The following is a 24,907-nucleotide window of genomic DNA, read 5'->3' on the forward strand; positions in this document are numbered from 1 at the left end:
TAAGTGCATTGTTGCATCCCTATGTGGGCTGAATTTGCCATGTTTGTGTTTCTCATGTACGTTTCTTTGACATTCGGGGACGAATGTTCCCAAGGGGGAGATATTGAAACGACCCCAAAAATGCCCGAAAATGTGCTTCGAAAACACCTAAAATTGTAATTTCCATATATCTCAAAATCCGTGCATCATTTCGGAAATTCGACTTCATATTCTTATTCAGGGGGTCAAATTGAGTGGGAAATGAGTCTAACCCGAATTTTAGAACAACCGTATCAAAATTCGAAAATCGCAAAAAATGCGATTTTGAGGGTCAACTTTAAAGGGGCATATCTCTCAGCACACAAGGAACTGGAAGGAGCTCAAACTATCAAAATTAAAGCTCTGTGAGTTAGCTTTCCAACGCAATTTGTTTCACCTCATTCCGAGTTAGGATGAAGGAGTTATGACCATTTTCGTAAAACCTGTCCGGCAGAAAATGCAAATTCCAGTAGCCGAAAACACTGTTCACCCGCCTCAATTTTTTTTTAAGTGTTGGGACGTTTTTATAAAAAGGGGACATATCCATACTTAGTCATTTAACTTCAAAACATCCAAAAACTCTCTCTAAACCCTCTCCAAAAATTCCACCAAGATCATCAACCAAATTCAAGGATCCCAAGCTTTAATTCCGGATTCAAGATTCAATCTCAAGCAATTCTCCATTCCAATCTTCATCAAGAATTCTCCAAAGTTGAGGTATGTGGGTTGATTGTGGAAACCTTCCTTTCCACAAGTCCAACCATTTATCCTCTATTTTACTTCAAGTTTATGGGTCCTTATGATCATTTATGAACTCTTGAATTATGGAATTATTACTACACATCCTATTATGGTCTATTTTTGTATATTATCATGAAATGGAATGATTATATGATGTTTATGGTTTTCATGCCTCCATGATCAAATTATGAAGGTTGTTATATATGTATATATATATGTATGTTGTTGGTGGGCTGTTTTATATGGATTTTGAAATTGGTTGGACTTAGTACTCTTGAAACACATGATTTTATTTACATGAACAAGTAGCCCACCATATGTTTGATAAAATGCCATTTATAGAATTCTTATGAAATGGAAGGTCCAATGTACGTCCTATGAGTCGGATGATTATATAAGTATTGAAATGATGATGAAATGGATACATGTATATGATTTTCTCTATATAGTGTGTGAGTCGACCAAGCCTAGCTCGGGGGGTTGTAGGCCCGGGTAACCGTATCAAGGGGTTGGTACCTTGGTTGCCTAGTACGGGGGGTAGTAGGCCCGTATAACCGTATCGAGGGGTTTGTACCTTGGTTGCCTAGTACGGGGGGTAGTAGGCCCGTATAACCATATCGAGGGGTTTGTACCTTGGTCCCTAGCTCGGGGGGTGGTAGGCCCGGGTAACCACATTGAGGGGTTTGTACCTCTTTCGCCTCTCCAAGGGGGTGGTAGGCCTTGGAAATACTATATTGATGGTCACTCACTACACATATACTATGCCCTACTAAATATGATTTTTATATAAGCATCATTATACATATCATCTCATTAATATGCTATCTATCGGGTACGATTATGCATTTTGCCTATGATGTCCATCCCTTGTTGCATTGCATTGCATCCCATATACTTAGTACATTCAAACGTACTAACGCATACTCTATGCCTACATGATGTCACCATGTAGGGACCGGAGCACCGCTTGACCCTCGTCCTCCGCGTGGCTAATACGATTTTCTATCAAGGTTATTGGTGAGTCCTCCATTCCGGGGACGTTGCTTATGATCTTTTGCTATGTATAAGACTTTTCCTTTTAGTTATGTTTTGACTATGAGGGTGAGCCCAGTTGTTTGTCTTGGCCCCCGCTAAAGTACCTATGTTTAGAGGTGGTGTTGGACAAGTTGTGTATTATGTTTGAGCTTGATTCATCTATGGTATTTATGTATCATTTCTTCTTTTTTTTTTTTTGCTCCCTTAGTCCCGATTTCCCCCTTGATTATGCTTATCGCTTATGGTCATTTTAATTGCTTCCGCGACCAATGATGTGTAAGATACGCTATGAGGCTTGTTTGGGGTTCCTTCGGGTTCCCCATTCGCCGGTCACGTCTAGGCCCTAGGCTTGGGTCATGACACTCGCCTCCCCCGCCCATTTGAATTATGACATTATCGACTTGCTTAGAAAGACCTCTCTTTTGAAATCAGTCCCGTCCCTAGATGTAGTATATTGAAACTTGAGTGGACTCTATATGCTAAAATGGATGGAGAAACATTTTGGGTAAATACTTGTCTTTATTGCGATTGTTGAGTGTGCGAACAAATTCTTAATTGGTTGTACGGAAACATATATTTTTCTATAGCGGTGTGACAATTAATAGACATAATACATAAATATGTACTTTAACTTGACATCAGCTTACATTTATGTCCTCTAACTTTGGATGTGCAAAAGTAGACACTTAAATTTATATAAAGTTGAACAAATAGACACACACATCCTGTATAAAGTTGAACTTGGATGGCAATTTGCGTGCTACGTAATGTCCTACGTGTGTTATGCCACATAAGACTCATGTGTCTACTTGTTCAACTTTATACAAGTTTAAGTGCATCTACTTATGCACACCCAAAATTAGAAGACATATATGTAAAATGAGATCAAATTAAAAAGCACATTTATATATTATGCCCAATTAATATTACTTTAGTTTTGTATAGCAATTCTTGTTGTAAATGATGAACTTCCTTAAACAAATAAATAAATATTGTCTTCTGTGTACACATTGGATTACCATTCCTTTCAGAAGTAAAATGCAATACTCTCTCCGTCTCATATTAATTTTCCACGTTATCACAAATATTTGTTCTAAATTACATACAATTTTATAATTTCTTTTTTTAGAAAGTATATACATGTTTGTAAAGTTACAAAACAAAGTTTCTAAGTGGTTAATAAGTAATTGTAAGATAGAAGAAAATATAGACAACTAATATGGAATGCAAGGAATACATCTTATGACAATCAAGTAAATTGTTGAATGGCTATTGATACACAAGAATATGTAAAAAAAAAAAAAAAAAAAAAAAAAAAAAAAAAAAACAAACAAACAAGGACTTGCCACAAGATTTTGCAGTTATAAACCTAGCAAACTATCAACTATGATATCATTGTAGTCCAACACACATGAATTTCCAATGCCATTGCACCTCCTATAGGTGTGGGCGGAGCCAGGTTATCGCAAGGGGGTATACATATATATGGTCAAGAATCTCCTTGGCTTCTTCGTATGTTTTCCTTTTTTATATTTTGGGTTCCCTTGACGAATATCCTGACTCCACCACTGAGTCTGCTAAAGGAATAATGCTATCTATTCAAAACTAAAAAAGTAATTCATGAGTTCAAATCTTAAACTTATCTACTTTAGTTGTAACCATTTCTATGTGCCTTTTGCCATCTCCATGCTATTGCTAAGCTCTCTTCAAGCGTGTATCTCGCGATCCAATTCAATTCGTGTCTAATTTTAGAAGGATCACTGTATACTTCAGCATAATCTCCTGGACGTCGAGTGAGGTATTCAACCTTTATGTTAACTCCTGTAGCTCTTTTACAAGCTTCGACGAATTGTTTCACTGAACTACCTGTAGTAGTAACAACAAGCATCATACAAATGTCAAGTGATTCCTTTTAACTTAGAAACAGAGAAAGCAGAGGAAGCAAACCTCTTCCTGTTCCGACGTTGTAGATACCAACTTTGCTAGGTCTTGCGTGCTCTAACGCTTTGACATGAGCATCGATTAGGTCAGTCACATCGATGTAGTCTCGTATACAAGTTCCATCTGGTGTGTTGTAATCTACTCCTCTTATCTGTAGTTAATTCACCATATAGAAGAAAAGAATACATTGGTACATATTAGGGACATTATAACAAGTTGGAAAGCTTCAAAGGTATGTTGCTCGGAGTTCACACCTGTGTCAGATCCTTAAAAAAATGCACTACTATTTTTGAAGGATCCGACATGCACCCCAATCAGCATTTTGGTGGACTCGTAGAAGAATATTACTCATACGTGATACACATTTGACAATGTAATGAATTTTTTGCACTATCAATGTATTTTAATCACCTGTAGTAGGTAACATGTCTTATTTTCCAGGTTATTTACCCGTCATTATCTCAGGGGAGACTTGATAGTGAAGAAAATTGTTTTAATATTGTCAGTGTAGCGTGTGGAAGTTAAACCCATATATGTTCTAACCTTCAGCCCTGGAATTATTCCCCTGGCTGCATCAAAACAAGCACCAGATATCCGTCCTTGCTCGCGCAATTCAGGTCGAGGAGCTTCTCCTAACCTTCCTTCAGGATCTGATCCAATTACATTGAAATACCTGAATTATTTGATTCAAGAATCGTAAGAAATTGGAAACAAACAAACTTCTTTTCTAGAGTACGACACTTCTGGAAAAGACTTTAAGCAATGTGCACTGACAGTATATAGCTTTTCTTAAAACAGTAACCAACAACAGAAGGTAACACTTTATATCAAGTCTTCGAGAAATAGACTGAGAATCTGTTATAACAAGTTCAATTGCATCGATAGTGTGAAAATTCTATACTGTCAGTATATGTAATTTAAATCCCGTAGGTAAAATATAAGAAATCATTGATAGCACAAATTACCTTAATATCATGACAGCAACATCAGAAGTTTTTGAGAAGTCCAGTATGATATCTTCAGCCATTTTCTTTGCTTTTCCATACGGATTTATCGGTGCCTGATTGTTCAAAGTTAAGTCAGTACACCGGAAAAACTAGAATGATCGACTACAATTATAATAACCAAACAATTACTCCACAAGTCCGCACCAGCAAAAGTGTCAAATTGAAAAAAAAAACTGGTTCCAAGTTAACATCAAAGGAAGTGTTCTTAATAGACACATAAACTACTATATCGAAAATCAATTTAGCGTAAATTGCCTAATAAGTAACTGGAATGCAGTTACTGACTTGTGGGGTTTCTTCTGTAATAGGCATTTTCTCAGGCTCTCCATACGTAGCACAGGTACTCGAATAGATTAGTGTCTTTACACCATATGTTGCCATTGCCTTAACTAGTAGCAATGTATTCGATGTGATATTGTGATAATACCTGCAAAATACTCGAGAATATCACTATAAAAGAATAACAAGGGTTTCTCATAATTTCGATCTTTCTGAATGTATGAAATGCACAAGCTCGGAAACAATAAGTACAAAAGAACACTATTTTCAGACAACTGCATTGGAAGATTAGTTCTTGAAATGAAATCTAGGTTGCTCGGACTCTCCAAAAATGCTTATGTACCCGTGTTAGATCCTCAAAAAATGCACCTATTGACATTTTTGAAGAGTCCGAGCTACATAGAATGAAATCATTATTTTCGGTGGAAGTATAAAATGCATCAAACTGAACGATTTTATACAGTCAATATGAGTTAGAGCTTCAGAATTTTGGGGAGTACCTGAGAGGCTCTTGTGTACTTTCACCAACATATGCAACAGCTGCAAAATGCATCACAGCATCAAATGCATTTCGTTTAAATATCTTGTTAACCTGAGTTACCAGTTAAGGATGAAAACGCCAGCCTATAATCAAGACCAGGGGCGGAGCCACAATATTAGAAAATCCATTAAATATGTATAAATATTTAATTGCGAAAGCAAGTCAATCGAGCTATGGTTTCGTTGATAGGTTCAGAGCCCATAAACTTCAAATCCTGACTCTGCCTCTAAATTAGACCAGTAAAAGAGGTGATGTGAAGTGATCAAGATAAATGCGGAAAGAATAAAAGAAAACATTAAGGATACAGCTACTGCATCTCCTAAATCTGCATAAATAAACTGAAGTCGTCCTGGCTCAGGAAACAATTCTTGAAGAACTTTTACAGCGCCCATGTTTCCACGCGAAAGGTTGTCCTGTTCAAAAGAATCCCGGGATTATGCACAATGTCAAAAAAAGTTCAAAACTTGATTCGTGAAGGGGGGGGACGGCTGAAATGATTAAGTAACTTACCACTATAGTTACACGGTATGAATCCTTTAGGAGTCGAACGGTAGCATGAGAACCTATGAAGCCAGCTCCTCCAGTAACTAAGACATGAGTTACACCAGGTTCGCGTTGAGCAAACTGAAAATTTTAAATGAAAAAATGACTATTAGATTCGTCGTTATCAAAACGAAAAAGAATCTAAAGGTAAAACATTTGCATAAGAAAAAATTGTATGTTTGAACTAGCCCTGCTTCAGCAAAATATAGTTTTGATATCACTAAGTGAATAGAAGTGCGTTAACATTCTCTCTTACCAATTTAAATTTTTAGATGAGATGACCACACATTTAAACGACATTTAAACTGTTGTGGACCATAGATCACTTGAAATTCGGGGTTGAAGAAGTAAATGAGAATGCAATGCATAAGATGAAAACTTCGAGTAGAATTTAACCTTCATGAAACTACTAAAACCAGGTGATGTTCTGAATATAAGAAAACAAATTGCAGTAATGCCAGCGGCCAAGAGCAGTTTTCTAGTAATATTGTTCCTTCTCTTGGACACCACCAATATATCCATGCCTGAAAAAAGAAACGTGTAAGCGCCTTTAGCATTCCTAGAGTATTTTTCCACTTCAAACTTCATGATTTTTAGATGAGAAATTGGAGTGATTCATCTTATATCCATTTGAATCATACTATAAATGATAGTTCTTCCACATTACACTAATACTATTTAGGGATAAGGGTCTGAAAAATTATCTCAACTTTGGTCGAATTTGTTGTTGCGATACTAAACTTTCATGAGGACTTATTACCTCCCTAGACTATTTAATACAGTATTTTAACCATATATTTTTGCCCACGTGGACATAAAAAAATAATGCAAAATTATAAATAGTAATGTGTCCACGTGGGCACATATATACCTTTAAAATACACTATTAAATAGTTCAGGGGGTAAAAAATATGGTATTAAATAGTCTCGGTAGGTAATAGGTTCTCATGAAAGTTTAGTATCGCAACAGCAAATTCGATCAAAGTTGAGGTATTTTTCAGACCCCCTTATCCCTACTATTTATGAAACTAGTGGTTAATGACCATGTATATGTATCATTTTGCAGCTATTGAATCTGTACTAGTACTTTAAAAGTCAAATTATTGCATTTAAGGCAAACTAGTTAGGAGGGCGTAGCAGTCACGAATTAGGATAGAAGGACAGAGGGTACTGGAGTGTTGTTGTCGTAGTAATATCCTTATTCTTGTAAGTTGTAGTTACTGCTTTTGATATCCTTTATCATTTGTGCTTATTGTGCTTCAGTTATCGCACTATGTTGTTATTGTTCTTTTGACTAGTTGCTATGTTTTCCTCACTACTTTTTTTTTCTTCCATACCTACTTTGATTTGCTGTACTCGAGCCAAGGGTCCTTCGGAAACAACCTCTCTAGTAAGGTCTGCGTATACTCCATCCACCCTAACTCCACTTGTGGGATTTCACTGGGAATGTTGTTGTTGTAAGGCAAACTAGTCTTAAAGAATACGAAGGCTATTAAAACTGAGGGAAAAGGCTCCAACTCCTAAATTCAAAACTAGCCAGAAATGCCCATTTTGAGCTTGTTCAGGCGGATGTTCCCATTGATCTTGACTTTACAAATTGTGCTTCTTTCTAATTTCCATACAAAGTCTATCCTATGTTATATTCATCATTAGCAAATTTTCTCGTATTTGCTCTTGACCCTATCCAATCCGAAGCATAATGGAGGATAATTTTAAACCATTATAAAAAGTAGAGAGGTAACGTTTGGACCTTCTATCCACCTGGTCCACACTCTGGACCTCAATTAGAGTTGAGCAAATACGAGACGATTTGCTAATGGTAATGCTATGAATAACATCAAACTATAACGAAGGGTAAAATTAAGAAATATCCATAGAGGAGTGAATCTGAACCTTTTTCCTAATATTAACCCAAAAGGCTCACAAGATTGACTCTAAATTAACAAAAAGACATAAAAGGAGAGAGCTCACTTACTTTTTTCACTAAAAAAAATAATTCTATTACCCAAAGCAATTGCTTTCCTATTGCAAAAATCATACTTGCAAAACTTCACTCACCTTCACCAAGAAAAACCATGTAAATACTTATTCTGACTCGATGTTTACATCAAACTAAGCAAATTGACCTTAGCGGTTAAAAATTAAAGCAAGAATATACATCACCACCTAACTATGGTTAAAAAAAATGAACGTATGTATGAAAAACACTTATCTTGCATTATTGATCTGGTGTAAACATAGAGTATGAGAAAGTTTTACGTAGTACTACCTCCATCATATTTTACACGATACACTTTGATTGGGCATGCATTTTAAGAAAGAATGAACAAACCTTTGAAACTTATGATCTAAAACAAACTAGAGATATTTGTAGGGATATAGTAAAATGAGAAATTTAATGCTAAATTATTCTAAATACATAATATATCTTCTTTTTTTAAAATGATCCAATAACTTCAAGAGAGAACAAAGAACCTTAATTACCAGAAAGAAATGATAAACAAGAGAAGCGATTCAACAAATTTTATAAATATAAATTATAGAAAGCAAGAAAAAAAAGAGAAATGAAGATGAATAAATGGTGCAAAAATAGATCTAAAGCCTCAAAATAAGGGAATATTAATTATTTTACAACTTTGAATTGTCATAATGAAGTCCTGGTCTTCTGGGAATTGAAGTGTTTTATGACTATTATCTTTATTACAGTTAACATAAAATGAGGCATGTACAATTAACTCTTTTTTTTTAAAATAAGTCTTGCAATTTTATTTTATTTTAAAAAGTTAAAATGGCGAAAATCATGTAAGAGTTGATTTATTTTAGCATCTCACGAATGATTATAAGGAGGATCATTTCAATTTAAACAACAACGTGATTGTTATTATGTTGATACTCACATATTATGGCACGTCACACATCAATATATAGGAGGTTCGCGCCATAATGAAATGGATGTACAGGTTTCATCAACCAATTGGCGATCCACACGACGTTGACCTCGCCCCCCTCGAGGTCCTCTACTACGTACCTCATCCCTATGTACAGCTTGCCTTTGACGACGTCGAACAGGCACAATAGGTGGTTCCTCGTATTCAGTTGGTGGTGTATAATCTGGAGCAAAGCTCAACCGCGTCCCCAGGGAGGCAGCAGTCATAGACTCCACTGAAATGCGGCTGAACTTCTCTGCCAAAACCTTCTCTGCATCAGACGCGGTAGGATCATTCCCGACACTGAGAGCCAACTTATATGAATTTTGATGTCCTCGAGCCTAAAACAAATTAAAAGATAATACATGTCCGTAGTCAATGGTCTAAGATACGTGTAAAATATCAAACAAGTACAATGATGTACGATACATACCAATGCCTCATGTCTGCCTGCCATGTGTTGATATCCCCTATCCACATCATGAGTTGGATTTCCTATAAAAATCCGTGAGTGACGGTGATACCAATCAAAGTACTCTAATCGTGACCTTGAAGCTTCAATCAATAGCTCAGCACGAATTATGTTATCTCGACGATGTGCCCAAAAAGCAGCCATAAACTCAAAATAATGTATATCTTGTTGTGTTACCCTAAATCGCTTGTCACGCTTGAAATGAAGGTGGTCAAATGTAGTGCATGGTCCAGGAATATGTTGCTCCCTACCAAACTGTCTTAGGACACGGTCTACCATGTGCCACTCACGATAGATTCCACAAATTAAGGGTGTTTGTGCCATCCAAACATCTCGGCCACGCTGGCACCACTCAGGGAGCCCATTAATGATAGTCTCTGAATAAGGCTCCCAAACAAACTATAGCAGAAAAACATAAACATTTAATAAATTAAACAAATTCTACAATTCTATTCGAATAAATACTCAATCAAAAAGCAAACATAAATTACGATAAATCACCTGGCCATCATTTAGGTTGTCTAATACATCCCTGCAAATGGCAAGCACACCTCGCACCTCATTTTGGCGAACTCTACAACGAGTCCACTTTCGTGCAAGTGCCGTAAGTGGCTCAGGTGGAGACATAGGTTCTCTTGGAGGACGCAATGATGGTTGCATCGGGATTAGTCGCTCCCAAGCCCAGACCTACATTAAGAAAATTTTAAAACTATAAAGATTATAGCTATCAAAATAAGAGAGGCAAATAAAACCACATAAATGAAAAGTCAAATACCTGCAACAAAGAAAGAAATCCACATACATCACTTGCTGCGGACATTGAAGCACGACATAGACAATTGTACAGGTACGACAATGCGGATGCTCCCCAAGCTTGTGTTCCCATTGTGCTAAGGTCCCGCATATCTAGTAGAAAGTCTAAACTAAGTTTACAACCGGACTTATCAGGAAATATTGTGCCACCGCACAACCATAATAGATACAACCTAACTCTTTGTTGCACATTAACCTCGGCCGATTGGTCTGTAATAGCATCTAAGCCGTCCATATATGCAACTAAACTACCTACATACAACCTACTAACGCCAGTAAAGCAATTCTCATCAGGTGCCCAACCAGTAAGCTCGTAGATCAACTGTTGCCACCCCTGAACAGAGATATCTCTAGCACCAGCTTGAAGCAAAGGGTCACCATCTACACACATGCCAAACATGAGCTCGACATCCTGCAATGTGATCGTTGCCTCACCTGTACGCATGTGGAAAGTATGTGTCTCTGGACGCCACCTCTCAATTAGTGCAGTAATGACTCCCCAATCATATGGAACACATCCTACCTCTACAACTCCCCTAAATCCACACCTGCCAAAATAGTCAAGAATACGGGGATGCAAAGGACGATGCTTCAAATGTTGCCATAATTCATGATCTGTACGACGTGGATGTAGACATGCTTTCTCTCCCCTCAAGGTCCCATTCCACACACTTTGTGATCGATGTTCCGCCTGCAACGTTAGCACATCATAAACTTCTGGACCAGAATGTACAGTCACTTGTGGAGGATCCATACCTATAAACAAAAAAATTAAAGACACACAATTATGAGTAGTATTTTAGAAAGAAATAATCACAAGAGAATACAAAACTCAATTACTTCTCTTACTCTTAAAAGTGAAGATATCTTTTTTACACATTCAACTCCATCAAAGAAAAAGTTAATTTTGGGATTATAGTCAGTAAAGACAAGTACATAAATGAATGTATAGCATATTATAAATTTTCTTTAATTTTACCTAGTATATATTTTTTATTTGTTGTATATTTTCAATTTAGGTATTTTGCACTTAATCAAACACTTATTTCTTATTGTGCTTTAGACTTAAAGGTTTAACAAGGCCTCCTATATCCAATCCGTTCCATATTAGTTGATCGTTTTTCATTTTATACAGTGTTTAAGAAATCATAAATAAGATAATCATTTTTACTAATTTACCCTTTATCCATATTGATGGACATCAAAATAATTTATAAAAAAAAAATAGGCCTAACCCATCGGTGGCCCCCTAAACTTGCCACGAAGTTTCACTTAGGCACCTCAAGTGGGCTATGTTCATTTTAGACACCTCATGTAGGGTGTCGCTGTGTCATTTTGACACTTTTTGCTGACTAAGCACAGTACGTGTGCTACACGAATTTTGAGCGCGTCAGAGACTTTTTTTGTAAATATCTCTTCTCCTTCTTCTTCCTTGCTTTCTCCCTTCCATCTTCCCCACCTTCTACCATCCTCCATCACCACACAACTTTTTAAAAAAATTCTACAATATTTTACTAGGTTACACTCTTTGATTCTTCCATCTTCTTTGAAAATTGAATTTGCATCTTGATTCATATTCAAAAACAAAATCGATTTCAAGGGAACAAAAAAAGAAATCAACTTCTTTCAAATGGAAAAATTGATTTACATTCTTACCTTCTCCATTGAAAATTAAATTGATTTCAAGGAATAAAAAGAAATAAAGAACAACCTCCAATGAAAAAAAAAGAAATTTATTTTACATATCCTTCATTGTAAATCCCAATTGTAGTAGCACAAGAAATCATCTTCTTTTAAATGTCATATAAAAACTTTTCGATTTGGTATGAGTTCCCTTATTCTCCAAAACGTATTTTACTTTGTAAACTAACCTATGTTCTTGCCTTTTTGATGGAGAAGAACAGATGAAGGGGAAGGAGGCGCAAGAAGAAGAAGAAAAGAGGTGGGGGCATGGGGTTTGGGATCTGGAAGAAAGAAAAAAAAAAGTAAAATTGAGATTTTTAAAAATAAAATGAAATTTCCACGTGTCACGTACCAATTCGTTTATTTTTCCACATAAGAGGCGTTTGGATGTACGCACTTAAAATGTGGTTTTGAAAATATAAAAAGTGTCAAAATAACACAATGAGGTTTGACATGAGGTGCTTAAAATGAACAAAGCCTAGTGAAAGTTGGTGCCAAGTTTAGGGGGCCACCGATGAGTTAGCCCAAAAAAATATGCTCGATAGCATAGTAAGTATGAATAAATATCATTGGATAAATAGATATAAAGTAATTAATGAACTCTTATAAAAAGAAAATTTTCTAACATCTAAATTTGTTTAGCCTTCCAAATAGTATTAATTGTAGGGGTAAAATGAATATTTTTTAATAAATTATTTTTACCTTAATTTAGTAAGTGAAAAGCAATTTAAAAACAATATTTTTAACGAGATAATCAACTAATATATGACGGAGAGAGTATTGACTTTGTATTCTTTTTGGACTAATTACTAAATTTCACCAAAGCTTTAAGAACACCATCCCAACATAGAAGCAAGTTAATAATTCCTTAAAAAATAAAAATTAATACTCAATTAGTTGAATAACTAAACGTTCACCTCTTATAAGAAGTAATCTTAAAGCAAAAAATTAAATTCTAAAGCAAACTAGGACCATGCATTTCAACTAAAAATCAAGCACAACCATAAAAAAAAATCTACAAAAATCAGATATCATAGATCTACCCTAACTAAACAATATTACATGAAAAAAAATAATTAATAACAACTCGAGCTAGCAAAAATACCTTAAAAATCGATTTTATCCTGTAAAAAGCTTGAAATTTCAACTGAATTTTTTGCTGTGTTGAGAGTTGAGGCACCACAATCGTAGGGACGAACAATATTTCAACCAAAAAAAATGGTTTTTTTTTTTTTTTGCTTTAACTGATTGTGAATGAGGAAGATGAAATTTGGGGAGAAAATTTTTCAGAAAAAAAATGTCTTCAATGGAGGAAATGGGAAAGAAAGAGAAAGCTATTAAAAGCAAGGCGCACCGCTGTCTGCGACTCGCAGTTGTGGCAGCTTTTATTATTGTTTTCGTTTTGATTTGATATAAAGTTTTAAAAGATTAAAGAGGAGTTTTGAATGAATTGTTCGTTCTTAATATATCAGGTAAAAAGTTGAAATTAAAATGTTGTTAAAAAAGAGAAGGGATTGTTTTTAAGATGAATTAAAAAGGAAAATAACGCAATCAAATTGAAATGGAGGGAATGAATAATTGAACAACTCATTGCTTAGGGTGATTATTGTTTGGTCCAATTTTAGGTATTATCAATTTTTTATTTGTAAACACCTTAAATCGATAATCAAATTAATAAGATATTGTTGGAATTGATGCTTTCTTGTCCAACTTTCTTCCCCCACCAAATTTTGAAGCAATGTTATAAGGGATCTATCAAACGCAACTTCAAGTTTCAAAACTCACGAAACTACCATTCATAGGACTTTTAAGTTTTCTCAAATAAAACGCATGTCCAAACACAAACTTCAAATTTCAAAAATCACTACTTCGTAAACTTAAATTTTCAAGTTCCAACTTCAAAATCTACAACCAAATGAAAGCTCAGAGAAGTAACCTCATCTAAGATGGCAAAAGCTTTAGTTCAAAAGTAAAGCTTTTTTCAGCCAACATATTAGTGTTGCTGATCTATACAGTTCTAGTATTCAAAGCAACAGTCCCCTGTTTTTTCTTACATACTGTGTACCATATAATAGACATGAATTGCTAAGAAGCAAAACATTACACAGAAACACTACTCTAACATACATGAACTATCGATTTCGATTGGCTGGGAAAAATTCAGCACTTACATCAAACGAGACATGTCGTTATACCACTGAACTAGCACTGGTGTTGACATTCAGTCGCATACAGTGACGAGCGATTAGAATACACAACCCTTTTCATATTGCGACGACTGAAGAAGACAACATATACCTACAGTTTATCCAACATGTTAACACTGGTAAAAGCTATAATGTTCATTGCCATACCTGAACCATTGACGGGGGATGACAACTTTCAAATCAACTCAGTAAACAAAATGGGGAAATGTTACAGTAAAATAATAGTCGATGAACAAGAGCATGTAATTACTATTACAGTTATCATCCATGCTAAGTTTCAAGTCTAGCAAATGTATCCTATCAAACCTGCAGAGTTACCATTACGTCCTATGAGCCAACGTCACTTCAGGTGAACACCTTCTTCCCCGATCAAGAGAGGGGAGATAGCCAAGTCAGAGTGCTCCCTAAACTCCACATAAATGGCCTGTACATCCTATCTTTCCAGCTTTAATCCAAGTTTACAGAAGAGCAATGAAAAATAAGCTCTTTGGATGAGAAACACTAAAAGGAGAGACCAATAACCCCATCACTTTCTAACATTATACACAGTTACGTAAGACGAGACTTGTCACAAACGAGAAAGGAAAAAGGGAAAGAACAAAACTTTTACTTCAAAAAAAAATGAAGAAAAGTTGAGGGAAGGAAGGAGAAAGAAGCATGGAAAGAAAAGGCAGGGAGAAACGAAAAAGAAGAAGAAAAAGAAACACAAGAAACACAAGTTAGAAGGGGAAGAAGAGCTTTATGCATTAAAATGACGCCCCACATACCCTTGCTTCTAGCCTTCAACATTTCTACTGGCATGGAGGTAAAGCACAACGTTGTGTTCTGAAAAAGGCAGCCAGATGGTGATCTTGAGAACTATATGCAGTTGTGGCATCTTAGCATCTCCACTAACAGCTTACAGATTCAGGATTTACTTGTCCACTGCTTTCACCATGAGCATTGAATCCAGTTACAGGCATGGACCTCTGAGCAAAATTCAACAACAGCTTCCTCTGGTGCTCATTTGTGTGTGGGAGACTAGCATGTAAGAGTTCGACTGGCATTTCTCTGCTTACAGCTCTTGCAGCTTCTGAACCAATCAGTTCTGTGTTTGACTGGGCTGGTGAAGCGAGCGATTGCATTATAGAGTCATACTTACTCAAACAATACTTAGTAAGTAAACCAAAAAAGGCATCAAACGATGCCTGCCAAAGGGCAGGGTTAGGCATGCTGAAGCTGTTAACAGCCTGAGGATCAGTCAAGAGATAAGTTGCCCTTTCAAGAACAGATTTAAGAATAACAGAGGCTCCATCTCCAGCAGGGCTTCCAAGAGGGCGAAGAGGTGGCTGCTCTGAGGAACAAACAACAGCAGCTAGACAAGCACTAAGCAAATTAAGGTCCATGCCACTTGTACATGCAGAGACTGTTTTTGCAAGTGCAGTGATAGTCTCAGCAGCTCCTAGATCAGGTGGAAGGCCGCCAAACAAAAACCTTAAATGGCGAAAAATTGTCATGCAAACTATTCTTGCAAGCTCACCACCAGGTACAAGAAGCTGAAGATACCTTGAAATGAGTTTCCGGCCTTTTGGTAGAGACACCAACCATAAGAACACAATGTCATCTTTAGGGGTCAGCCCAACTGAACTGCCACTTTTTCCAAGCGGGTCAACAAGCTGAATTGAGGCAGCCATGCCTTCCAACAGAATCTGCCGCTTCCGCCTCAGCTGAACACCACCATCTTGCGGCTGACTAAACTGAAGTAGCCTATTGATGTCATCAACCTCAAGGAGAAGATAAAAACCATCCTCTACTGTAATTCTAGCAGCAAGCATTGGTTCCTGCTCCAAAGATTTCTCAGACATCTTCTGATCACCACTCCCATTACATACAAATCCCGGTGGATCATATTCAAGAAGAGGACGAGGCCTGCGGATGGAAGAAAATGAAATTTGCCCCTTAGCATCAACATGGAGGTGAGGCTGCGAGTCTGTACTATTGCGTGATCGTGAAGGTTGCTCCTTGTTTGGACAAAAACGATGTTTTGACCTCGACTCAGCTGCTTTCTTTGCAAGGCGAGCTTGGTAATAATAGTCGTCCGCATATGGATCATTGCCATGTGTTGCAGGATGCTGCATTTTCAGGATGCTCTCTATTTCATCACCAGTCATGTACTTAGATCTGAACTTGGGAACATTATTCTCACTTTTTTGGCTACCGCCTTCAGAGCCTAGTTTAGAAAAGCGCACATTCTGTCTACCTTTATGTGATGACTTAGATTTTGAATCTCTAAAATCAGCCAACCCATGCTTACCGAGGTGGGCAGGAGAAGGAAAGGAATTAAATTGGGAAGGCAGTGCAGAAAAATGAGCTAAAGATGGTTGAACTGAATGATGCAATCTTCGCTGCTGCAGTTGCTGGGAAGAGATTAACAGAGGAGATAACAAACCATTCTGAGGAAATTGATGCGGAGATAAACTATTTAATAGTCTAGAATGATCCCCATGGCTGAGACTCACGTGACTAGTCCAGTGATTTTGCAGACGGGTATCAAGAGAAAGACTGGGAGGTATCCATTGTGGCATGTTTCCACCATAATGAAGCCCATGAGACAAGCCTGGTAAATGGATATTAGGATTTGACAAAGTGGAGAGATTGGCATCTGAATAGGGAGACTGAGGCCCAGCAGCAAGAGATGGCATGCTTTGATGAGATGATAGACTGTATGGTGAGGCTTGTAGAGATCTGCCAACCGGAGGAGGGAGAGAAGTGAAAGATGACTTTGGCAATAAAATGGGTTCGCTTGAGAAGCGCTGAAGTTGTGGTTGCTCAGGATTTGAGGATGTTCTATACAACGGTTTTGACTCTGACAGATGCACAGGAGAGAAATAAGACTGTGAAGACCATCTTTTGTTTTCCTGGTGACATTCAGTGTCAGACAAATGCTGATCAAAACAATCAGGAAAATCAGTTTCCTTTGCCCATTCAGCTGCCGACGAACCTGCAAACAATTTCGGTCAATCAAAGAGAGCTACATGGAAACTCATCATTAGAATGACAATCATTAACAATAGATCTAATCTGGAATATGTTTCAAAGGCAATCCAATTTTTCCTAGATAGTCTCACAGATTTCCTTTTAAAAAGACGAAAGATGGTAAGGAGATGATTTCAGCATAAGTCAATAACTTTTTGTATTCTCCCACTTAATGCTCAACACAACCATTTGATAAACAACAAAGCAGAGACATAACCACATGTCACACACATAAGCAGAGAAAAGGAGTACAAATGTGTAGAAGCCCCAAACTTAGATCCTATTACATTTCGTTATACACAAGTTGCCAATGAAAAATAATATGCAAGACAAATAAATATATAAATAAATGAGCAAGACAACAAAAAAAAAAGAGACTTTGGAGACAACAAAGAAAGAGAAACTTTATGATATTTCAGAAATTTACAGACTTGGACTAGTGGCCCAATATGCAGGAGAGCAGATAGTGTTAAAGGAATATGATTTCTATTACAAAGTAGCATCAGATAAAACTAGCAAGAAAATAGTGAATTTCATACAGCAGAAAGCCCAAGAGATTTTTTTCAATATAAAAAAGTAATATCAGATATTGACTCAAAGATGAATCCACATGTGCACTTACTTTCCCTCGAAAACGATCCTGATCCACGATCACCAATAATTCCTGGATGCCTAGGTCCTGCGACATTTCTGTTCAACTGGAGAAAAGAAAAAAATCATGTATGCTTTAAAAAATAATCATGTAAGCATACTTGACTTTGCAATATGCAGAAAAGATCGGAAGGTAAATCGAAGACGCATGCCATGCAAAACCAAGATCTTCAAATTTTAAGATATTAATGATCAAATCAAGTACATTTGAGACAGCCTTTCCTTTTAGTGCCATTCAGAGTACTAGAAGACTATGTAAATCAGAAAAAGAAAATTATTAGTTCCAAGTGTGCTTAAAAAGCTCTGTTTCTCTTCACCTACGCCTCAAGTTCAATATTTTGCAACTATCCAATCATTATCCCCTTCAAAGACAGGACACTAATCAGATTGATACCACAGAATAGTTTCACATTTCTAAGAGAAGATGCTACAATAAAATTTACAAGCCACAGTTCCAACACCCTTACTAGTTAGTAGTAAGTTGTTTGACTTGCAAGCAAGTTATTCGGGATAAAATAATCCCAGATTGTTATCCTTATTGCTGATACCAAACGACCCCTTAGAGATCGACAAATTACATATGAGCAAAATTAACCGGATTTCTATTCAGAATCAAGAAGAGATAAAATAAAATAGCATAACCAGCTATTATAATGAACAGCAACACTTAATAAGGTACACTTGTGATCAAACCTTTGAAAATGTAGTTGCCAGATCATCTATGTCAGATAAAGACCCCAAAGCTGATCCCTGAAAATAAAGCAGTATATTAGTATAGGCAGCAAAAGAGGTATAACTACAAAGAAAAGTACAATACGTCAACAGTTTATCAAAGTAATAAAAAATATAGCATGCTCAAACCACCAAAGGCACAAATTCACAAGAGATGGCACCAAAAATTTTTAGGGATCAGACATAAGCTAAATGCAACTTAATGAGAGTGATATGAAACTCCTGAGCCAGAAGAGAAGAAAGTGGGTCAAATAAAAACAATAAGTACTCCAAATATAAAACTATTAATTGGCAACGAGACAGCACATCCGCCAGTTATAACAAGATAAACCCATTGATAAAATTCCAAAACCAAATTAAAAAAAAAAAAAGGAAACTTGCACTCTTTTCCCTCAAGTTTGAGCTAAACGCCAATCTTAAAACTTGTACTAGCAATCAACATTTTTCAGCCTAAACTTTAATGAACGAGGAAATATCGTTCATCGTGGGTACCACAGACCTAATCAGAGTGAAGCTAAAAAAACCATGCCTTCTGCCACCCTTTGCTGATTACCTCACTACCACTTCTCCAAACCAGCACAAACCTTAATTGCAGCTCGGAAACTTGGACCAAAACTTTAAAACCACCATCCTAACCCTCCAAATAGCCTCATAGATCAATGATGAAAGGAAAGACTATAGTGGACTCCTGATTGTAGAGTACATGGGAAGGGTTTCAGGACTCTTAAGTGACAAAGCAAGAAAAGAACTAGGCAGAGGACAACAAAATGATAAAATTCCCATTTTTCTTTTTATTGATTCACCAGTAGGAAACTAAAGGATGTCATCTCACATAAAATTGGAAGTAAAATGCAATGAGCACAAAAGTAAACAAGAAACAAAGATTGGAAAATGAAGTAGCAAATCCAAGGACCAATTTATGCTAATTTGCTCCTGGTGCAATATATGTATGATATCAATGTTTCAGTACCATAAATGCTACAGAAGACCTAACTACAAGTTCTCATAACTTGAGCGCCCATAATTAGTAAGACCAAAGAAGAAAATAAGTTTATCTCTAGTATTTTCGGTAATAGAATGTGTAGATGCCAAGTTTATTTATTTCCTTTTTCCTCATTATATAAAGATAAAAAACAAATGTCAATGTCCAAGAGTGGCTACATGACCACACTTTTCATTAAATACCAAACCGTCATTAGGCAAACATTTCATTTCAAATCCAAAACAGAGTAACAGAAGGATGTACCTCATCTTTTTCAAACAAATGGTACTCATGTGTATCGACATCACCAAATCCACCATCCACCACGGGAACACAATTGTTTCCTTCTTCCTCTAGACCACCCAATTCAACTTCCTCTCCTGAATCTCGTCCAAAAAATGCATATTGGGATGCATCGAAGAGTGCACTATCTGCTTAACCAAAGGAAAAAAGTCAAAATTTATACACCGTTTCCACATCCAAAAACAAGCACGGATTTTCTTTTAAATGTAATACAGGAAACTGTAAAGAAAATTGGTCATGAACCTAACTCAACCCTAAAAGCTAGCTAGCTCAAGAGTTGAGGACTGCCCAAGCCATCCCTTCACCGAACGATGTGGGACTCTTCAACCGAAACACGGATAGAATCAAACAGTAAATTGGATGAATTTCAGTAAGAGCATCAAGACAGAAAAGAAAAACAAGCGGACAACAATAGCAACTATGCCTTAATCAAACTAATCAGGCTGCTATATAGATCTTCTATCTGCATTCCTCTCAATCCAACAAATTTCAACCAAAGAAAACACACAATTGAAAAATGAACTAGTTGAGATGCTATCCGAATCCTCTATATATATTCCCTCAATTCTGACTCATTGAAAAAAACAAACCACTTAGGAAATGAACTAGTTGAATCATCTATATCCATCCCGTAGAGCATCATGCCTGAAAAGAAAAACAAGAGGATAACAATAGCAACTACGCCTTAGTCTCAAACTAATCCATTTGCTATATGAATCTTCTTTATGCATTCAGCTCATTCTCACTAAATTCAACCAAAAGACACAATTTAAGGATGAACTAGTTGGGTCTCTGTATGAATCCTCTATATCTATACCACCCATTTTAAACCCCCACTTTCCACTTAAGAAACGAACTAGCTGAAATCCATATAGAATAAAACAGTAACTCAAATGAAATCCAAGCAGAGCCGAATCGGTTACTCTTCCATATATGAATCTCCTATATGCATTCAGCTCATCCCCACAAACTTCAAGAATGAAGTTGGATCGTTCTATTAATCCTCTATATATGTTTCCTCTTATCCCATTTAACAAACAAAAACTTCACTTAAGAAATGAAATAGCTGAAACCCAGATAGGAATAAAACAGTAACCCAAACTAAATTCAAGCAGAAGCATAATCAACCCAAAAAAAATAAATAAATAAAAAATAGCAACTTCGCCTTTATCTCAAACTAATCAAATAGCTATACAAATCTCATATATGCATTCAGCTCGTTCCCACCAAACTTCAACCCAATTTAAACAAAAAAAAAAACACAATTCAAGAATGAAACTTGGGTCCCATCTAAAAAAACAAAAAAAAAAAATAACCAGCTGAATCATCAATTAAAAAAACCCATTTAAGAAGGGGAAAAATGCAGTGAGCTGACCTGAGATGGAGCTCGAAGAGTTAGACAAGTCCATGAAATCTTTGCAATCGGATCTCTCCATAATAATTTAACAAAAATCACACAAAATAAATTGAAAAAAAAAAAACACCAAACGTAACCATATGTTCACCGACCGGAGAAGGAGAAAGATTGAATCTTTCACCGAATCAAAGAAAAAAAAATCCTCTAATTGGCTAAGATAAAAGCAGAGGTTTTTAGGGGTTTCGAAGAAATACAGAGAAAAGACATAGCGTGAATATGCACATTACGTGTTTGGTTAAATGCGTGTGTGAAAGTAAGGGAAGAAAGAGACGGGAGACTTCCTTTTTGTTTCACCAAAGGTGAATCGTGGTGTATCGGTGGGATGTTTTATCTTTAATTAGAGCTTAGAGGTTTGGGCTTTCAATTTTATGTATAGAGAAAATTAGTAAAATTATTCGTGTTTCGTGCGGGAATTTAATATCATGAAATTTATAAAATAATACTTAAACTTATCAGTCATTAAAACTAAAATACAATATTATCTTACATACAAGATTATGTAGTAACAAACATTAATAATGTAAAGTAAAATGAAAATTATTACATCTTATTATTTATCCTTAATAACATAAACATAAATTAATGATGGTAAAAAAACATACCAGGATCTGTAACATAAATAATGATGTCAGTGAGCCACTCAACATGAGTAAAGTACACAAATATTTAATTGTGAAGAAGAAGAAGAAGAAGTTCAGAATTTTCGTTGTTTTAAAATGAGAAGAAATGTCTCTATTTATAGATAACTATTTGGAAAATGTGTGAACAAATGTTTATTGTGCCTTATCGGAAAGGTTACAACTATTTGGAAAAGTTGCAACCCTTCGGAAAGGTCGCAACCAGAACTTTTCATAAAAGTCGCAACTCTTCATTAAAGTCACAACTTTTCATAAAAGTTATAGTTTTTCATAAAAGTCGCAACTCTTCATTGAAGTCGCAACTCTTCATAAAAGTTGCAACTCTTCATAAAAGTCGCAACTTTTCATAAAAGTCGCAACTCTTCATTAAAGTCACAACTTTTCATTAAAGTCGCAACTTTTCATAAAAGTCGCAACTCTTCATAAAAGTCACAACTTTTCATAAAAGTCGCAACTCTTCATTAAAGTCGCAACTATTCATAAAAGTCACAACTTTTCATGAAAAGGGAAGGCTAGTTTTGGAAATAAATAAATTAAAAGGGAATTTTGGTTTGTGGTGACGTCACATAGGCAGTCATAAGGTTCTCTTTCTGGGTCTTGCAGTCACCCACTAATGAGTCTTGTATTGCGTGGTCTGAGTTTTATCGGTGTTTAATGTGGTCATCAAACACTGATTGTGAAATCAAAAAAAAGTGAGAGAAAAAATAATGGAGAGAAGGAAGAAATCTTTTTTTATTGTAAATTTACTGTTATGTGCGTTTTGGACAAATTATTCATATGTGATGAGTTTGATATGACGAGCTAAATTGGGAAAAAAAAATATGACTCTCCTTTGAGGGATACTAATAATACTTTCTCGGTTCATTTTTTACTCAACATATAATTAATATTAATTAAGTAGTGAAATAATAATAAATTTGAGAATATTTATAAGTAAATTATTAAAATTGTGCATCTCAATTGAACGTTATAGGCTGTTCTCTCTAGTGACCGCTTTGTATACTACTATTCTGTCAAGAGAAACTCTTCTTAAAATTTCACTCAAAAAGTACTGAGTTGGAATTCTATTCTAACTAGTCCATCGTGCAAGTCTCTCACTAGGGGTTCTCGATGCCAAAAGCATGAGAGAACTCTAGTGCTTACTCAAATATTACAAAAATCAAAATTAAATTTTATCAATAACTAAAAGATTAAATATTACTAACCTATTAATTATTTAGGTTACGAAGTAGGCTTAGCAATCATTTGGTTGCTGGGTAGAAAGGGAATTATTTTTGTATTATACAAGTACTAGTGTTTGATTTGTGGAATGAGAGGATAACAATTTCGAAATGTGAATGATTATTTTACTTCACATTTGATTGATGGGATAAGGATAGTGATCTTATGGAATATACTAGAATAATGAGATTATTAGTTATCTCTTTTAGAAGGTGGGATAGCTAATATCGTAAAATATTCTTATTTATCTCATCCTACATATCAAACGAGTCATAATAAAAATCATATTTAATAGATCGTACAATACTAATTTATAGTGAAACTCGTAACTTTGTATTCTTCAAATAGCTAGATCGTACAATACTAATTTATAATTTTTAAACTTATTTTGACCTATAAAAGCATTTTAGATATTTATAAAACACGTAAATAAACTAAAAAATATATACTTATGAAACAATTTGAAAATAAGAATTATATTTCAATTTTTGTAAAAGCTCAAGTTACTTCAATTCCAAATAAAAAGATATAAAGGGATAATTAATTTCCCAATCTTTAGCTTGAAGATAACTCTAGTTAATCATGTCAAACACAAGTAGTTAATTATAAACACAAGTATGTAAGCAAGATAATTAACTTCGTAAATTAATAACAAATGTATATATTATAAAAGCAATATAAATAAAGTACACTAATGATGAATTAATATATAGCTATTTTTCGACTTACGTGATCTTTGGAGTGAAAATTTAGAAATTAAATAACTTTTATGATTAAAAAGATTAACTTTATTAATCATTTTTTAATACTTTAGTAATCATTAAAATAATAAACTTGAAAAAAGGGCTAGTAGAGATTGGTGGTGGAGATCGATTGATTGTGTCCTTTCATTTTTAGTATTCAACTTGGAAGAGATTTGCGTCCATTATGGTCTGAATTCAACGGATCTTAATTTTATATACCTTACATATTACGATAATAATAATAACATACTCAATAAAATTTTATTAAGTGTAATTTGGAGAGGGCAAAGTATATACAGATTTTATCATTATCTCGTGAAGATAGAGAAAGTATTGTCATTACTCATTAATAAGAAAAGCAATGCAAAGTCTACAAGAAAAGAATACTAACAAACATCAAAATACTGTGATAATCGAAAATACATTCAATGACAAGAACTATAAGGGTATGACTAGTACTACGATTACTATCCTTCTACCCTAATACGCGATATTTATTCCTTCCTATCTAAAGTCATATCCTCAGTAATATGAAGTTGTGTTATATCTTGTGTAATCACCTCTCTCCTATATTTTTTCGGTTCATCTCTACCCCTTTGAGTGTCCTTTACAACCAGTCTTTCACACCTCCTCACTGAGCATCAACACACCTTCTTTATATATATCTAAATCATCTCAATCTCATTTCTCTTATCTTGTCCGCCACATACTCCCAACTAATATATTATGTTTAATATTTGATGCAGTTGTATGTGGATAAGCTGGTCAGACACCAACATAATCTTAAGACAAAAAGTTTGTGCCAAATATTGCTTTCTTAATTTATTAATTATACTTGGACATTTTCTTATTATCTTAAAGACAGAAAGTTTGTGCCAATTGCTTTCTTAATTTATTACTAGGACTTTTTTTCTCTTAGGTCATTTGGTGGTTGGTTAGAAAAAATATAATATGTGTATTATATTTTATATAAGTAATATTATATTTGATAATTGATT

At 35.3% G+C, this 24,907-nt stretch overlaps 4 protein-coding genes across 4 annotated transcripts in view; 1 reads left to right on the forward strand and 3 right to left on the reverse strand.

The window, feature by feature from the left end:
- Positions 1-3,095: 3,095 nt before the first annotated feature.
- The window catches only part of LOC125863008 (uncharacterized), a 36,199-nt gene continuing 14,387 nt past the window's right edge, over positions 3,096-24,907 (forward strand). The window contains exon 1 of the mRNA XM_049543145.1: positions 3,096-3,133. The gene's annotated coding sequence lies outside the window, so the exon portion shown is untranslated. The remainder of the gene's footprint in view (positions 3,134-24,907) is intronic.
- Positions 3,141-6,632, reverse strand: LOC125863007 (UDP-arabinose 4-epimerase 1-like). Its single transcript, XM_049543144.1, has 9 exons — positions 6,502-6,632; positions 6,073-6,186; positions 5,868-5,975; positions 5,522-5,613; positions 5,028-5,169; positions 4,701-4,795; positions 4,279-4,408; positions 3,742-3,886; positions 3,141-3,660 (listed from the first exon to the last, which is right to left on the reverse strand). Exons 1-9 carry the CDS (start codon positions 6,625-6,627, stop codon positions 3,443-3,445), a joined length of 1,170 nt encoding a protein of 389 aa, XP_049399101.1. The 5' UTR covers positions 6,628-6,632; the 3' UTR covers positions 3,141-3,442.
- On the reverse strand, positions 8,093-13,381 carry LOC125863001 (serine/threonine-protein phosphatase 7 long form homolog). Its single transcript, XM_049543139.1, has 6 exons — positions 13,106-13,381; positions 10,280-11,073; positions 10,006-10,191; positions 9,466-9,903; positions 9,003-9,373; positions 8,093-8,163 (listed from the first exon to the last, which is right to left on the reverse strand). Exons 2-5 carry the CDS (start codon positions 11,069-11,071, stop codon positions 9,023-9,025), a joined length of 1,767 nt encoding a protein of 588 aa, XP_049399096.1. The 5' UTR covers positions 11,072-11,073; positions 13,106-13,381; the 3' UTR covers positions 8,093-8,163; positions 9,003-9,022.
- On the reverse strand, positions 14,396-21,509 carry LOC125863000 (protein PAT1 homolog 2-like). Its single transcript, XM_049543137.1, has 5 exons — positions 21,266-21,509; positions 19,852-20,018; positions 18,567-18,623; positions 17,845-17,920; positions 14,396-17,187 (listed from the first exon to the last, which is right to left on the reverse strand). Exons 1-5 carry the CDS (start codon positions 21,324-21,326, stop codon positions 15,098-15,100), a joined length of 2,451 nt encoding a protein of 816 aa, XP_049399094.1. The 5' UTR covers positions 21,327-21,509; the 3' UTR covers positions 14,396-15,097.

This window comes from Solanum stenotomum, chromosome 4 (genome assembly GCF_019186545.1).
Source record: "Solanum stenotomum isolate F172 chromosome 4, ASM1918654v1, whole genome shotgun sequence".
NCBI lineage: Eukaryota > Viridiplantae > Streptophyta > Magnoliopsida > Solanales > Solanaceae > Solanum > Solanum stenotomum.

What these genes read in the sequence shown, in the direction of transcription:
- LOC125863001 (XM_049543139.1), bottom strand. Translation starts at nt 11,071, where the DNA reads ATGGATCCTCCACAAGTGACTGTACATTCTGGTCCAGAAGTTTATGAT. An exon ending in GATTTCTTTCTTTGTTGCAG is followed by an intron (nt 10,192 to 10,279) that starts GTATTTGACTTT and finishes TTCTTAATGTAG; the next exon opens with GTCTGGGCTTGGGAGCGACT. An exon ending in ACAACCTAAATGATGGCCAG is followed by an intron (nt 9,904 to 10,005) that starts GTGATTTATCGT and finishes TTTCTGCTATAG; the next exon opens with TTTGTTTGGGAGCCTTATTC.
- LOC125863007 (XM_049543144.1), bottom strand. Translation starts at nt 6,627, where the DNA reads ATGGATATATTGGTGGTGTCCAAGAGAAGGAACAATATTACTAGAAAA. An exon ending in GTTTTAGTAGTTTCATGAAG is followed by an intron (nt 6,187 to 6,501) that starts GTTAAATTCTAC and finishes TAAAATTTTCAG; the next exon opens with TTTGCTCAACGCGAACCTGG. An exon ending in ATTTAGGAGATGCAGTAGCT is followed by an intron (nt 5,614 to 5,867) that starts GTATCCTTAATG and finishes CTGGTAACTCAG; the next exon opens with GTTAACAAGATATTTAAACG.
- LOC125863000 (XM_049543137.1), bottom strand. Translation starts at nt 21,326, where the DNA reads ATGGAGAGATCCGATTGCAAAGATTTCATGGACTTGTCTAACTCTTCG. An exon ending in TGGCAACTACATTTTCAAAG is followed by an intron (nt 17,921 to 18,566) that starts GTTTGATCACAA and finishes TCTTTTCTCCAG; the next exon opens with TTGAACAGAAATGTCGCAGG. An exon ending in AGGATCGTTTTCGAGGGAAA is followed by an intron (nt 17,188 to 17,844) that starts GTAAGTGCACAT and finishes AATTGTTTGCAG; the next exon opens with GTTCGTCGGCAGCTGAATGG.